The 13,541-nt window shown below is 65.6% G+C and overlaps 1 protein-coding gene across 1 annotated transcript; it reads left to right on the plus strand.

Annotated features, from left to right (window-relative positions):
- The first annotated feature begins 5 nt into the window (after window positions 1-5).
- Window positions 6-13,370, plus strand: CHLRE_14g633750v5 (uncharacterized protein). The gene is made up of 26 exons (XM_043070469.1): window positions 6-497; window positions 601-672; window positions 1,061-1,126; window positions 1,249-1,356; window positions 1,725-1,796; window positions 2,186-2,275; window positions 2,522-2,650; window positions 2,886-3,059; window positions 3,317-3,376; window positions 3,743-3,973; window positions 4,323-4,532; window positions 4,771-4,941; window positions 5,340-5,504; window positions 5,742-5,816; window positions 6,152-6,256; window positions 7,676-7,777; window positions 7,985-8,131; window positions 8,377-8,523; window positions 8,769-8,903; window positions 9,482-9,628; window positions 10,187-10,252; window positions 10,454-10,552; window positions 10,807-10,976; window positions 11,335-11,509; window positions 11,819-11,978; window positions 12,308-13,370. Exons 1-26 carry the CDS (start codon window positions 273-275, stop codon window positions 12,394-12,396), a joined length of 3,390 nt encoding a protein of 1,129 aa, XP_042917142.1. The 5' UTR covers window positions 6-272; the 3' UTR covers window positions 12,397-13,370.
- The last annotated feature ends 171 nt before the right edge of the window (window positions 13,371-13,541 follow it).

A 13,541-nucleotide genomic window follows, 5' to 3' on the forward strand; every position in this document is an offset into this window, starting at 1 on the left:
TGGGAATCAGCTGCACCCTAAGGGACTTTACCAACCTGCCTTGACACTGTCCCATCACACTCCCACTGGCACGGTGGCACCGCCGGGATGGGCACACGCAGCAATCTCAAGGCCCTTTAGACTAGACCGCCGCTGTCGCTCTGCTCAGACACTGGCGCTATGCGCGCTTAGGCACTAGCGGATAAGACTATTGACCACTCGTCTGTCCGTGAGCAAGGAAAGCTTCCCGCCACTGTGACCATTTAAGTCTCACTTCTACGCCGTTGACCGAAATGGACCCCGCTGCGGCCGTGGCGGCTATTGCCGCCAACCCAGCGGCTTTCACGGAGCTAGTTGCGCAGCTGCAGGACGCAGACAATGACCGCCGCAAGTCGGCGGAGGCTATCTTCGACGCGCTGAAGGAGCAGTCAGACCTATGCATGACATGCCTCGCTCGCACTCTCAGGACGTGCCCAGCAGTTGAGGCGCGCCTGTTTTGCAGCGTCATGATTCGCAAGGTGACAATTTGGACCGCCCGCGCTGTGGCATCTGGTGGCCTTGCGCGCTCAACAGTGTATGGAATTTAAATGGAGGCCATTTGCGCGATTGCCTGGCCTCCAGGTCATTTACTACCGCTCGGAATCGGACCTCAAGGCGCCGGTGCTCTGGGATAAGTGCAGCCCGGCTGTACAGGTGGGCTTTTAGTCAGCGCAGCATTCACTGGCACAGGCCCGTGGTGGGAATTCAGTGACCGCGACCGCTGGCATGTGGCGGCTAACGGAAGGCCACAGCGCCCCAGGGCCCTGGAATGTGTCGTTTGTTAGAGAGTGTGCCAGCTCTATCGGTTTGCGTGCGGAGGGCAGGGTATCGCTGGTCGTTGGCGAGACAATTTGGGGTGTTGCTTCAGCAGATCTTGGCGGCTTCTCCTGGAATTGAACTGAATAACTGTTTCTGCTAGGCCCAAAGCCAAGGACCACCACTTGCGTACTGTTTTTGCTGAGGGAACCGCTCCAGGGCGGGCGGGAAGGCTCGAGTCTGTTGGGCTTTCACCTCCCCTGTCGCGGTCGCCTTGCTCCTGCAGACCGGCACCAAGCAGGCGCTGCTGGAGGCGCTGGTGCAGGAGCCCGACCGCAACGTGTCCAGCAAGGTGAGAACCGAGTGGCTGGCTGGGGGTTGGGTTTGGGAAGAGGGTGGGAAAGGAAAGAGGGGAAGCGAGCGACCGCGGGAGGTGTAATGCACGCCTTGCCGCTGTTCCCCTCCCCTCTCCAGGTCAGCACGGCCGTGTCGGACCTGGCCGCGCTCATCTACGACAAGGCGGGCTGGCCGGAGCTGATGCCCGCCATCACCGCCATGCTCACCAGCAGCAACCAGCAGCAGGTGGGGGGCCCAGGGCGCGTCGTGAGAGCGGTTTGGGGTTGAATGGGATGCGGGTGAGGGGTAGCGAATGGAAGTGCAACAGCTGGATTGGCGGGTCTGGAGTTGGCGGGGTTGGCATGGAGGGGGCCGGGCGCTGGCGCGAGGTGCTGGCGCTGGCGGGTCGGGCAGTGGGCGGGCGGCGGGTTCCAAGGCAGGCGGCGGCCAAATGGGAACGGCGCGGGACCCACCATCCGGGGGTGCTTCCCAGCCTGCCCTCCACTGCCTGTCGCCACGCCGAGCGCCCCATCCCGCATGCTCCTTCTCCTCCCGCCGCTCTTGACGTATCTCTCGTCCTGGATTTTCCCGCGCTTGCCCCGCCGCCCTGCCAGGTGGTGAACGCCCTGAGTGTGCTGGCGGACGTGGCGGCCTACCTGGCGGACCACCTCAAGCCGCAGCTGCAGGTGCGAGCAGGAGTAGGGGTGTGTGGGGGTGGGGGGTGGGGGTGGTTGTGGTGGAGTTGCGCGGGGATGGGGGGGGGCGCCCATGCGGTGGGCGATGTAGGCGACAAGTGGATTGTGGCCGCTGTTTGAGGGAGGTGGGCCCGGAGGGTGTTGGCAGGAGGTCGGAAGCGCCCAATGGATGTGGGGGCATTATTGGTGTTGGTTTCTTGGCTCGAGAGCGTGCACGACGCAGGCTCTGGGAAGGCACGATGCAGGCTTCGAGGGGTGTTGCTTCCCGGCTGTAGTGCCACGTGACCGATGCCCAGCCTAGCCTGGTTGCCTGCTCCACACGCCTGGTCCTTAACGCCTCAACCCGCCTAACTGCCGCCTCCTCCTCCTCCCGCTGTCAGGACTTCGTCAACATGCTGGTGACCATGCTGGGCAGTGGCGTGAAGGACGTGACGGTGGGCGCCGCCAACGCCGTCACCGCCTTCATCGAGGTGCGCGCGAGCGGGATTGGGGCGATGGGGTTTGTGGGATGGGGAAGTGGTGGACGGGTTGCACAGGGGCGAAATGGGTGCGGGAGGGGCAGGGCAAATGGAGGCGGGGAGGAGCGCATGCCTTATCATCCTTCCACAGCACCGCCGACTCACGCCTGTGCCGCCGCGTGCCGCTACGCACCAAAACTGCACACGTGCACACGCTAACACACACACACGCCCCCGCCCATACGCACACATACGCAGGCGTACGAGGACGCGCGTGTGCGCGACATGCTGTCGCCTCTGGTGCAGCCCATGCTGGCTGTGCTGGGGCAGCTGCTGTCCAGCGGCGACGAGGAGGAGGCGCGCGGCGTGCTGGAGATGTTCATCGTGGTGGGTGCGGGGGGTGGCGGGGGGGGGGGGGCGGGGCACTCCAAACATACAGGGGGGTCGGAGTGGGTTCGAGTGGGAGGAGTGTTCGGCTGGGTGCTTGTAAGGGCCTGTCACCGTGTGGCCATGTATGGCTGACTGCATCATGTCCCTCTCCTGCCGAGCGCTTGTCGCCCACCGACCCCCACCTGCTTGCGCCCGCCCGCCCGCCCGCCCCTTGCTGCACACACCCTCGCAGCTGGCGGAGTCGTCGGCCCGCTTCCTGCGGCCTCACCTGATCCCGCTGGTGGACGCCATGATGCGGGTGGCGGGCGCCGGCGACAGCCTGGAGCCGCAGACGCGCCAGCTGGCGGTGGAGTTCCTGGTGTCGCTGTGCGAGGCGCGCGAGCAGAGCCCCGGCATGATGCGCAAGGTGGGGAGAAGGGGAGGAAGGGAGGGAGGGGAGGAGGGGGGGGCCTGTAGGAATTCGGCGCAAACTGAACTGAAGCCAAGGCAGAAGGAGGGAGGCAAACGGGGCGGAAGGGGAGGGGAGGGCTAGCCGTGCATGGGCGGTGGTGTGGGAGGCGGACGGGCGGGTGCGGTGTGCGGGTGGCCGTGGGGCTGGCCTCGTCCCCAGTGTGGCTGTCTTGCTGACCTGTTCTTCACGACCCCGCATTCCCCCATGCGCAGGTGCCCAACCTGGCGCGCACGCTGTTTGAGCTGGTCATGGGCTTCCTACTGGACATCGAGGTGGGGTGCGGGCGTGTGGCCGCGCGGGTGGGGCGGGGGATGCGGTGTGTAGTGGGGAAGCTGGAGGGGCGAGCTGGGGATGGAGAAGCGGGCGCATGGCGGTGTTCACACGTGTCGTGGGCGAGTACGAGATGGCTCGTGCCAGCTGATTTTCACACAGCACCATAGCCGCCACCTGCGACCTGCAAGCCGCCGCCTGGGACCGCCGCCACCCTAGAGCACACTACATTCCTTGCCGGCCCTGATAGCATGTGATGGCTCGGCGTCTTCGGGTGCTGGGACTGTCCCCTCTGTAACATCCGCATTCTTACCGGCCCCATCGCCCACCCCCTCTCCATCCCCCTCTCCCGCCCTCCATCCCACCAGGACGACCCCGCCTGGCACTCTGCCGCGGACGACTCCAACGAGGACGCGGGCGCGGGCGAGCTGTACGACCCCGGCCAGGAGTACCTGGACCGCCTGGCGCTGTCGCTGGGCGGCAAGGCCGTGTCGGACGCCGCCGCGCCGCTGCTGGGCACCTGGATCACGGACGCGCAGTGGCAGAAGCGCGCCGCCGTGTTCATCTGCCTGGCGCAGATCGCGGAGGGGTGCACCAAGGTGGGCGCGGGCGGGAAGGGAGGGGAGGGCTGGGTCTGTGCGTGTATACGCGTAGGAGGGGGAATCACCGGTCAGTCAATACCGTACACAGGAATCCGGCTTGGACGCGCGGCCGTCCTGTCCCTACCTACCCGCCCTCCGCGACCCTTCCACTATCCTCCCCAACCTCTTCCCTTTCCCCGCACCCGGCCTTCCCCGAACCTCTCCTCCCTCCGCCTCCCTCCCGCCCTCCCTCCGTCGACATCGTCGGTAACGCTTCATGTTCCGCAAGATGGTCTACCGTCTACCCCTTCCTTAACTAATCATGAATGTAACCCTCCCTCCCCCCCGCCCACCCCCCTGCCGCCAGGTCATGTCCACCACCGCCTACCTGGAGCAGCTGGCGCGCATGTGCGTCATGGGGCTGAAGGACGCGCAGCCGCACGTGCGCTGGGCGGCCTGCCAGGCGCTGGGCCAGATGTGCACGGACCTGGGGCCGGAGCTGCAGGCGCGCCACCACGCCGCCATCCTGCCCTCGCTCATGGAGGTCATGGACAACTTCAACGCGCCCCGCGTGCAGGTGCGAGGCGGGCGCGGCGGCTGGGGGCGGCGGGAGGGAGCTAGGCCAGGGGAAGAGGGAAGAGAGCAGGGTTTGGAGCGGCGGTGCCGTAGGGGTGCCGGGCAAGATTTGCTGCGGGGTTGGTCCGCCATTGCCCTCAGCCCTCACCCGGCTCCTTACCTCATCTCACAAGCGCCTGGCCCCCTTTTTGACGCCCTCCTCGCCCGCCTCCTCCTGCTCCTCATTCCCCCCCTGCCAGGCCCACGCCTGCGCCGCCATCGTGAACTTCAGCGAGGGCGTGGAGGCGGACGTGCTGCCGCCCTACCTGGACGGCCTCATCCAGAAGCTGCTGACGCTGCTGCAGCACGGCGCGCGGCTGGTGCAGGAGGGCGCGCTCACGGCGCTGGCGTCCGTGGCGGACAGCAGCCAGGTGCGGGGGGATGGGTGGGTGGCGTTGCAGTGCTGCAATGGAATGGGTGGGGGTCTGGCGGGCGGCAGGGCTCGTAGAAGTCTACAGGGGCTCCGCGCATCCGCATCTGCATTTTCAGTATCGAATGGCGCTGATGAAAGATATTCTCCAGCTATTTCTGCAGCCCTCGGGCCGTGCTGAGAGCTACTCCTGAGCCAACAGCATCCAGGGATCCAGGGCACGGGACACGGGGCGACACAAACATGTCCTTACATATGTGGCGGTGCTGGGTCGGAGGAGAGACGGGACTCCATTGCCTGCTTGTTCCACCTTCCTCCCTCTCTCTGAAGTACATCCCCTACCCACCCTCCTCCCCCGCCTCCCCCACCTCCCCCACATCACCTCACCTCCCCCTTCAGGACCTGTTCCTCAAGTACTACGACACGGTGATGCCGCTGCTGCTGCACATCCTCACCAGCGCCAACGCCAAGGAGCACCGGCTGATGCGCGCCAAGGCGCTGGAGTGCATCAGCCTGGTGGGCATGGCGGTGGGCCGAGACCGCTTCAGGGACCACGCCCGCCAGGTGGGAGCGAGGGGGGGGGGGGTTCGAGGGGCTGGGGGAACAAGGCCAGCCTGGGGGAGAGGGCTCAGGGATGGATAGCATGTCTTATCTGCCCGAAGCAGGCGGGAAGCATGGGTTGATGGGCGGGTGGCCTGTGCAGAACGTGTTGCAAAGACCCAGCAGTGCTGGTGACGGGGCTCGTGACGCACCGCTCCAACTTCTCCCGCTCCTCCTCCCCCTTCTCCCCCTTCCCCCCAGGTGCTGGCCTACATGCAGCAGGTGCAGGCGGCGGGTGTGGACCCCGACGACCCGCTGGCCTCCTACATGCTGCAGGTAGGGGGGTGTGTGCACAGGCCCGAGCGAGGGTGTGTGCGTGTGTGTGTGTTGTGGGGTTGGCGCGTGTGGCGCGGCTTGGCGGGGTGTGGCGGGCCACCGAGGGCCTGGAGTCCCGCTGTGGGCCCTGTTGCCACGACGGCCCGGTGCCGGATGCCCCTGAGGTCCCGCGGCATCGGGCTGAGCCCCTGCTCCTATGTCCTCGTCCCCGAGACTCCTCATGTCCACCTCGCCTGGACATCCAGGACGCAACCCCGACCCGCCACCTGACCCGCTACCTCACCTGGCCCTCCCCGCATCCGCGCTCCCTCCCTCCCTGCCTCCCCCACCCCCAGGCCGGCGCGCGGCTGTGCAAGTGCCTGGGCCCCGAGTTCATCGAGTACCTGCCGCTGGTCATGCCCAGCCTGCTGGCGTCGGCGCAGGCAGACCCAGACGTGCAGGTGGGAGCGAGGGGGGCGAGGCAGGGAGGGGGAGTTCGGAGGAGGGCGGAAGCGAGCCTCAAGGGGTGGGTGGGTGGTGTGCTAGCGGAGGAGGAGCGGAGGTGGGGTGGGGGACTCCACACGGCAGGTGGGTCTGCCGGTGCTGTTACAAGAACACGGCCGAACGATGGGCTGGTGCCCAACACAGCATTCATGAATACACTGTCCGGCGTTGATGAAAGATATTCTCCAGCTATTTCTGCAGCCCTCGGGCCGTGCTGAGAGCTACTCCTGAGCCAACACCAATGCGCATGTGCAATCCACCGACTACCCCGGCCTCTCCCACCTAAGCTCTTGCCGGTCATCACATCCTTCGTGTTACTCCATGACAAAGTGTCACCGCGGGCGCTGATGATCTTATTACCATGTCCAATATCTGCAGCCCTTTAGGGCGTTGCTGAGATCACTTTGCTAAATCTGAGCCAACCTGCATGACCAGCATATGCCCCCATTCTGCAAGGAGCTTCTATGACCTCATATCTGTTGGGTTCTCTCGATGTTGCCTCTGCGCGTACCTCACACGCAGCCCCATTCTAGTGTTGCATGCATGCTGTGTGTCCCGCACCATTAATCCAGCTCGGCGCTGATGAAAGATATTCTCCAGCTATTTCTGCAGCCCTCGGGCCGTGCTGAGAGCTACTCCTGAGCCATCAAGAGCCCCTGTCAGCCTTCCAGTCCAGTCCACGGAGTGCATGTATATGCCCCCTAGCACCGCACCCCTTCGCAGCATACTCTCGGCACTCAGCATGATATTCGCCGCAAAGGTGGGGTTAGGGGCGGCCGCTTGAAGTGTTCGCTTACCGGCGTTTGAGCGGTTGCTGGTGGGCGAGGCTGTGCAGCAGCCCGCTGCGCCGCTGCACGGCACCTGAGACCATGCACGCCCGCCATGTTGCGCCACCACCAAGTGTCACCGCCGGCGCTGATGATCTTATTACCATGTCCAATATCTGCAGCCCTCTCAGGCGTTGCTGAAATCACTTTGCTGAATCTGAGCCAAGCGCCGCCCACTGGGCTAAACCCCATTGCCACAACTACTTAGCAGCAGCCCTTAGCCGCCGAATGAGCAGCCGCAAGCAAGGATTGCTGTCAACCCCCACCGATCATACAGCAGTCTGGCACTTGGCACCGCACTTGTGATTGCGGCGCTGATGAAAGATATTCTCCAGCTATTTCTGCAGCCCTCGGGCCGTGCTGAGAGCTACTCCTGAGCCGCCACCTGCCCATTAACCCCATGCGCTCCATCGGCTCTATACGCACTGCCCGCAAGAGCTCCTGGGTGGCAGCGCGACCACGCCTGCCCACCACTGCACCTCTCTGGCCATCCGCCCAAACCGACATTTGTCCCTCTCCACCCCCGCCCCCTTCACCGACCTCCCACAGGTGGTGGACGAGGACGAGGTGAACGCGGAGGACCTGCCCGACGACATGGAGGCCATCGCCATGGGCGACAAGTGCCTCATGTACCGCAGCAGCATCCTGGAGGCGAGCGCGGGGGCGGGAGGCGGGGGAGGTGGAGGGGTTAGGCGGGCGGGGGAAGGATGTGGAGCGGGGCAGGTAGGGGGGTTGGCGATGCGTCACGGCGTCATGCCAGACCAGTCGCATCTTGATACGTCCTATTCACGGCGCCACCTGCCTCCGCAGCCAACCCCTTTCCCCTCCTCTGTATGTCACCCGTTTCCCCTCCTGCAGGAGAAGGCCACCGCGGTCAACATGCTGAGCTGCTACGCGGAGGAGCTCAAGGAGGGCTTCTGGGCCTACGTGGGGCCGGTGCTCAAGCTGGTGCTCAACGGTGTGGAGGGCCAGTCGCCGCTCATCAAGTTCTACCTCAACGAGGAGGTGGGTGGCGTGTGGGCGGGTTGAGGGAGGGGGTGGAGGAGTCGAAGGGGGTGGAGGGGCCGGGAAGGAGGGCCGGGAAGGGTAGGAGGGGCGCCGAAGGGCGCGAGGGCGGAGGGCTGTGGCCTGTGAAAGCAGCAGCGCGGAGGCCACTATGAGAGGGGGCTTGTGGTCCTTGCGTTGCCCTGGAGGTGCTTGGCACCATGTCTGAACCACCACACCGCCGCCTCCGACCCCCGCCCCCACAGATCCGCCGCTCCGCCGCCGCGCTGCTGCCCAGCCTGCTGCGGTGCTGCATCGCCGCCGCCGAGCGGGGGGTGCCGGGCGCCTCGCCGGCGGCGGTGGCGGAGTTCCTGGGCGCCGCCTGGGGGCCGCTGCTGGAGGCGCTGCGCAAGGTGCGGCCCAGCTTTGGAGGGGGTGCTGGGGGCAGCTGGGGACAAGTGGGGGCAGGGAGGGGCAAGGCGGCTCGGTAGCTGTTGCCAGGGCAGCTGCTGGTTTCCGTCTCCCTGTGCTCCCTGTACGCCTCCCGCGTCGCTCCTGACTTGGCACACGTGTATATATATGTACGACACGTGCTCTCGCGCTTCCCATCCCCCCCCCACTTCCTCAAATAAGTCTTGAATGTACCCCCCCCCATCAGGAGCCCGAGGGCGAGATCCAGGCGGTGCAGCTGGACAGCATCGGCGAGATCGTGGAGGTGGTCCCGGACAAGGCGCTGCTGGGCGCCGAGCCCACCGCGGCCGCGTTCAAGATCTTTGACACCGTGCTAGAGAAGGTGCGGGGCAGAGTTGGCGCGTTAGGTTTGAGGGTTTGCGTGTTTGGGGAGAAGGTTCCCGTCCATACAAGGTGGGGGTGAGGGGGTAGCATTACATTGGCGGCATGGAAAAATGGGCCCGATGACTTATCTCCACGAATGGGCAAGATGTCGGCTGTGATTCGCGTTTTACTTCGTACTGAAAAACTGCAGCCTTCGGGCCGTGGCGACAAATGGTTTCTGTCTGAGCCGACACATCACAGCCCAGTTCATACATTGGCACACGTACACTCGACTCCTTCCGGCGCTGATGGTTTCCTAACATATCGTACTGAAAATCTGCAGCCCTCGGGCATTGGCGACACGTTCATTTCAAAACTGAGCCGCGGAAGCAGCTGCACTCACGCGGCACACGCCACACAAGCACCACTTTCGTACGGGCATGCTACCGAAGAGACACGCACGCACGCATGGGCGCTGTCCCCGCTCTCTTCCCAGCCCCCAACCTGCACAGTGCACACCAACTCCTCCCACCGCCATCCTCACCGCCCTGCACCCTCCTCCCCTCCCCATCCCCTCCTCCCTGCCCTCGCCTCCAGGCCGACAAGCGGCGCGCGGACCGCGCCGGGCGGCGCTCCACGGAGGACTTTGACGCGGAGGAGGCGGAGCAGCTGGAGGCGGAGAACGAGCTGGAGGAGGAGCTGTTTGACCAGGTGGCGGCGTGCGTGGGCGCATTCCTCAAGAAGGTGCGCGGGCATGCGCGGGGATGCGCGGGAGGCGGGTGGGGTGGGGTGGGGTGGGGTGGGGTGGGGTAGGGGCGGACGGCGGGAGAAGCGCTGAGGGCGCATGAGGCAGGAGGAACTGGTGGGGAGCTGTTGTACGGGGCCGTTTTTACCGTGCATCCCCATCCCCGCAACACACCGCCCCCTGCTTCACACACACATGGAGTCTGTGCCACGCTGCGCCCAGTCCCCGCCCCCCGGGGTACGTAGGAAAGCTATTAGGGCAGCGAGCGTCCGTAGATCGCGACTAGTCGCGCATAGTAGTGTCGCCGTGCCGCCGCGAACTTAGGCCGTGTCCGGCTATGCAGCAGCTTTATATCAAACGGGAACACTATTTCGGAGGGTCTACGCGCTGGAGCTGGAGCTCGAGCTCGGGCTGGAGCCGGGAGCTGGTCGACATCGTCAGTAACGCTGATGTTCCGCAAGATGGTCTACCGTCTACCACTTAACTAGTCATGAATGCACCCCCCCCCTGCTTTTCCAAACATCCTTGCAACCCCCCTGCCGTCCTCCATCCTGCAGATGGGCGACGACGTGTTGCCGCTGGTGGAGAGCCTGCTGATGACGCGGTACGGAGCCATGCTCACGGTGAGCGCCATGAGGGCCGCAGCGCGTGTGTGTCAGCGCGTGTGTGTGCAGCTGGTTGGGTTGATGGGCGTCTGTCCCTGTGGCCCCTGTGGGCCCTGACCCCCCACCCACCCACCCCGCACCACGCGCGCTCTCCCCCTGGTACGTGCCTCGCACGCCCTCCCACGCCCTCCACCTTCCCCACCTCCCCTCCCCCCTCAGGACAAGTCTCGGTCCTCGGAGGAGCGGCGCATCGCCATCTGCCTGGTGGACGACCTGCTGGAGAACTCGCCCGCAGGCATGGCCAAGCACTTCGCAAACGTGAGCCGGCAGGCAGCAGCAGGGCGGAGGGACGGGGGCGGAGGGGGGGCGGGCGGGCGGGCTGTGGAAGGCATTAGGGGCCGGGTGGAGGCGACGGCGCTTTGCAACTTACATAGGCGCATACCCGCTCTTTGTACCCCTTCCGCGCGAGCGCGCACACACACGCGCTCTTCCCCATGTATGATTCCTTACACGCCCTTCCTCTCCCCCTTTCCCTTTTCCTCTCCCGCCCCCGCGCCGCCCCCGCCCGCCAGGTCCTGCCCATCCTGCTGGAGGCCACCCGCTCCGACCACGCCGACCTGCGCCAGTGCGCCGTGTACGGGCTGGGCGTCATGGCGGCCAAGGCGCCCGCGGAGCTGTTCCGGCCGCAGGCGGCGGCGGTGGCGGAGATCATGGCCGGCATCATCCGGCACCCGGAGGCCAAGTGAGATGAGCACAGGAGGGGGGAGGGGGGCGCGGGGCAGGCCGGTGGTGGTGGTGGTGGGGGCCATGGTTATTAATGGGCAGCGGCTCGCTGGACCCGCTGGGGGGGCAGGTGCATACCACCCCCACGCCAACTCCAACCTCAGCCGCACACACACACACACACACACACACACACACACACACACACACACACACACACACACACACACACACACACACACACACACACACACACACAAACGCTTTGTTCCCTTGCCTCTCTCTCTGGCACGCCCCCACGGCCTCACACACCCACACCTGCCCCCCCCCTCCCGCCCGCCCACCCGACCGCCCTCCCGCCCTCCTGCCTGCGCCAGGTCCGAGGACAACGACATGGCCACCGACAACGCGGTGGCGGCGCTGGGCCGCGTGCTGAGCCACCACCCCGAGGCGCTGGGGCCGGACGGCGGCGCCGCCTACGCGCAGCTGTGGCTGGGCAGCCTGCCGCTCAAGGCGGACGCGGTGGAGGCCACAGCCATGCACGAGCAGCTGGTGGGCGCGGGGCCGGGCGGGAGGGAGGGAGGGGCTGAGAGGGAGGGAGGATGTGGGGTTGTGTGCATGCGGGGCCAGGGCGTGGCACGGGGGGAGTCACAGTGCTGACATCTGCCGCCGCTGACATCCGGCCAGGCACCCTGGGGGCTGTCATGTGGCCTATGCGGCATGCGGCCTGGTGGCCGGCTGTGGCTCAAGGCATATGCCGGGGGCCAGGCACCGACTGGACCGCCACCGCACCACCACCACCGCCACCACGCATTGCCACTGACCGCCGACCCCGTGACCGCCGTGACCTCCGACCGGCAGGTGGTCATGTGCGAGGGCCAGGACCCGCGCGTGGTGCCGCACGTGGCGCGGGTGGCGGCGGTGTTTGCCGAGGTGCTGGGCGGCGGCAAGACGTACGTGGCGGGGCCGGTGGGCGTGCGCATGGCGCAGCTGCTGCACCGGTTGCAGGGCGCGGTGCCGGGTGAGTGGGGCGCAGCCACGGGGTCGCGGGCGGGGTATGGCTGGCGCGGGTGGGTGTAGGTGTGGGCGTGTAGTAGGGTGAAGAAGATGTTGGGGTGGCATTGGGGTATTCGGCCGGCGTGCCCATGGGTGTGCCGTAGGAGCGCGCCGCGGTTAGAGTACACAGCAGCGCCGGCGCCGGTGGCTGACAGCCGCAGCTGAGGTGTGCGCGGGTGCCCGCTTCTTGCTCGCACCACCCAAGCGCTTCGGGCCAGCTTTGGCCCTCCACTCCTCTGCGTATCTGACCATCTGTTTGCCCCTGTCCTTGCCTTTGTTCCTGCGCAATGCCAGCCGAGACCATTTCGGGTGTGGTGGCCAAGTTCACGCCCAAGCAGCAGGCCAGCTACGCCACCTACATGGCCGGCAACATCCCCGAGTGATGCCGCTGGGCGGGGCAGGGCGGGCGGGCGGGGCAGGGGGTTTTGTAGATACGAGCCCAAACTAAACCGGGGCACTAGGTACCGCGCGCAATGACGAGGGCCTCATCGGGTCTGGGCAGCTGGGCTGGCCCGGGCCGTAGTTCAGATGGCGCGGTGGTGTATGAGCAGCTGGGAGGAGTGGGAGTATTGTAGTACGTGTGTGTTTCGGTTTGGTTATGAGTACAGACAAAGGCATGTTGCAGTGCGACAGCCAGTGGGAACGAACTGAGGGGTGGTAGTATGGCGGCCTGCAGGGCGGCAGCCTGCTTGGTAAAAGTGCGCTGCTTGCGCTGAATGTGCGGTGGAAGAATGCGCAAGGGGTGGTTTAGGAGGCTGGCAGGTGCGTCGCGGTTGGACATGCGGTGAGTCAGGTGCCGTGAGCGTGCTCCTGTGTGACTGCGCCGGGCGCACGGTGCGGCATGGCACCAATAACGCTTTATGTTTGCGATGCGCATTTGTGGGACACCCAATTACGCAGGTGATTTGTGCACTTGCCGCCATGCGCGTCGCCCATGAGACTAGTTTGGCGAGAGCTTTAAGAGATAGGCCCCATAAAGGGAAAGACAAGAGAGATGGACGGCAGTGCTGTGCTGCACGTCGAGGGGCGAGGGTAGGCAGGGCGGTAAGCACAAAGAAACGTGCCGCAGAGTCATCAGCCCGGGGCGAGCTAGGGGAGCTGCCCCTGTGCGACTAGGCGGTGCCGTGGTGTTGGTAGGGCTCGATCGGCTAGGGATGAGAGTGTGGAACCCGTGTGCAATTTGGCACTGTACGGTAGTGATGATGGTATCAGCATACGCACGCACGCAAGCAAGCGGGGGGCATGAACAGCGCAAGCACAGGCCACGCACTCAAGGGTGCCCTTCACGGCCTTCACGGCAGGAGCGGTGGCTGGCCGCCTCATGGAGGCCTATCTCTTCTTGTAATGCCGCTACGACCAATGCCTCCAGCTGCAGCTCTCATCGGCCGCGCTTGGCGTTCGCACTTGAATGCCGCATTCATATACGACATAGAGCTACAGAGGTGTATGCTTCCGTGCCTGAGAGCCGTACCAGCGTCCAGCGAACGTGCATAGCATAGCAGTGCGATCTCTCGATTCGTAGACCCCC

The sequence above is a fragment of the Chlamydomonas reinhardtii genome, chromosome 14 (genome assembly GCF_000002595.2).
Source record: "Chlamydomonas reinhardtii strain CC-503 cw92 mt+ chromosome 14, whole genome shotgun sequence".
NCBI lineage: Eukaryota > Viridiplantae > Chlorophyta > Chlorophyceae > Chlamydomonadales > Chlamydomonadaceae > Chlamydomonas > Chlamydomonas reinhardtii.

Coding starts and splice junctions, on each gene's coding strand:
- CHLRE_14g633750v5 (XM_043070469.1), top strand. CDS start 273: ATGGACCCCGCTGCGGCCGTGGCGGCTATTGCCGCCAACCCAGCGGCT. Junction 3,377..3,742: donor GCTTCCTACTGGACATCGAG/GTGGGGTGCGGG, acceptor CCATCCCACCAG/GACGACCCCGCCTGGCACTC. Junction 10,977..11,334: donor ATCCGGCACCCGGAGGCCAA/GTGAGATGAGCA, acceptor TGCCTGCGCCAG/GTCCGAGGACAACGACATGG.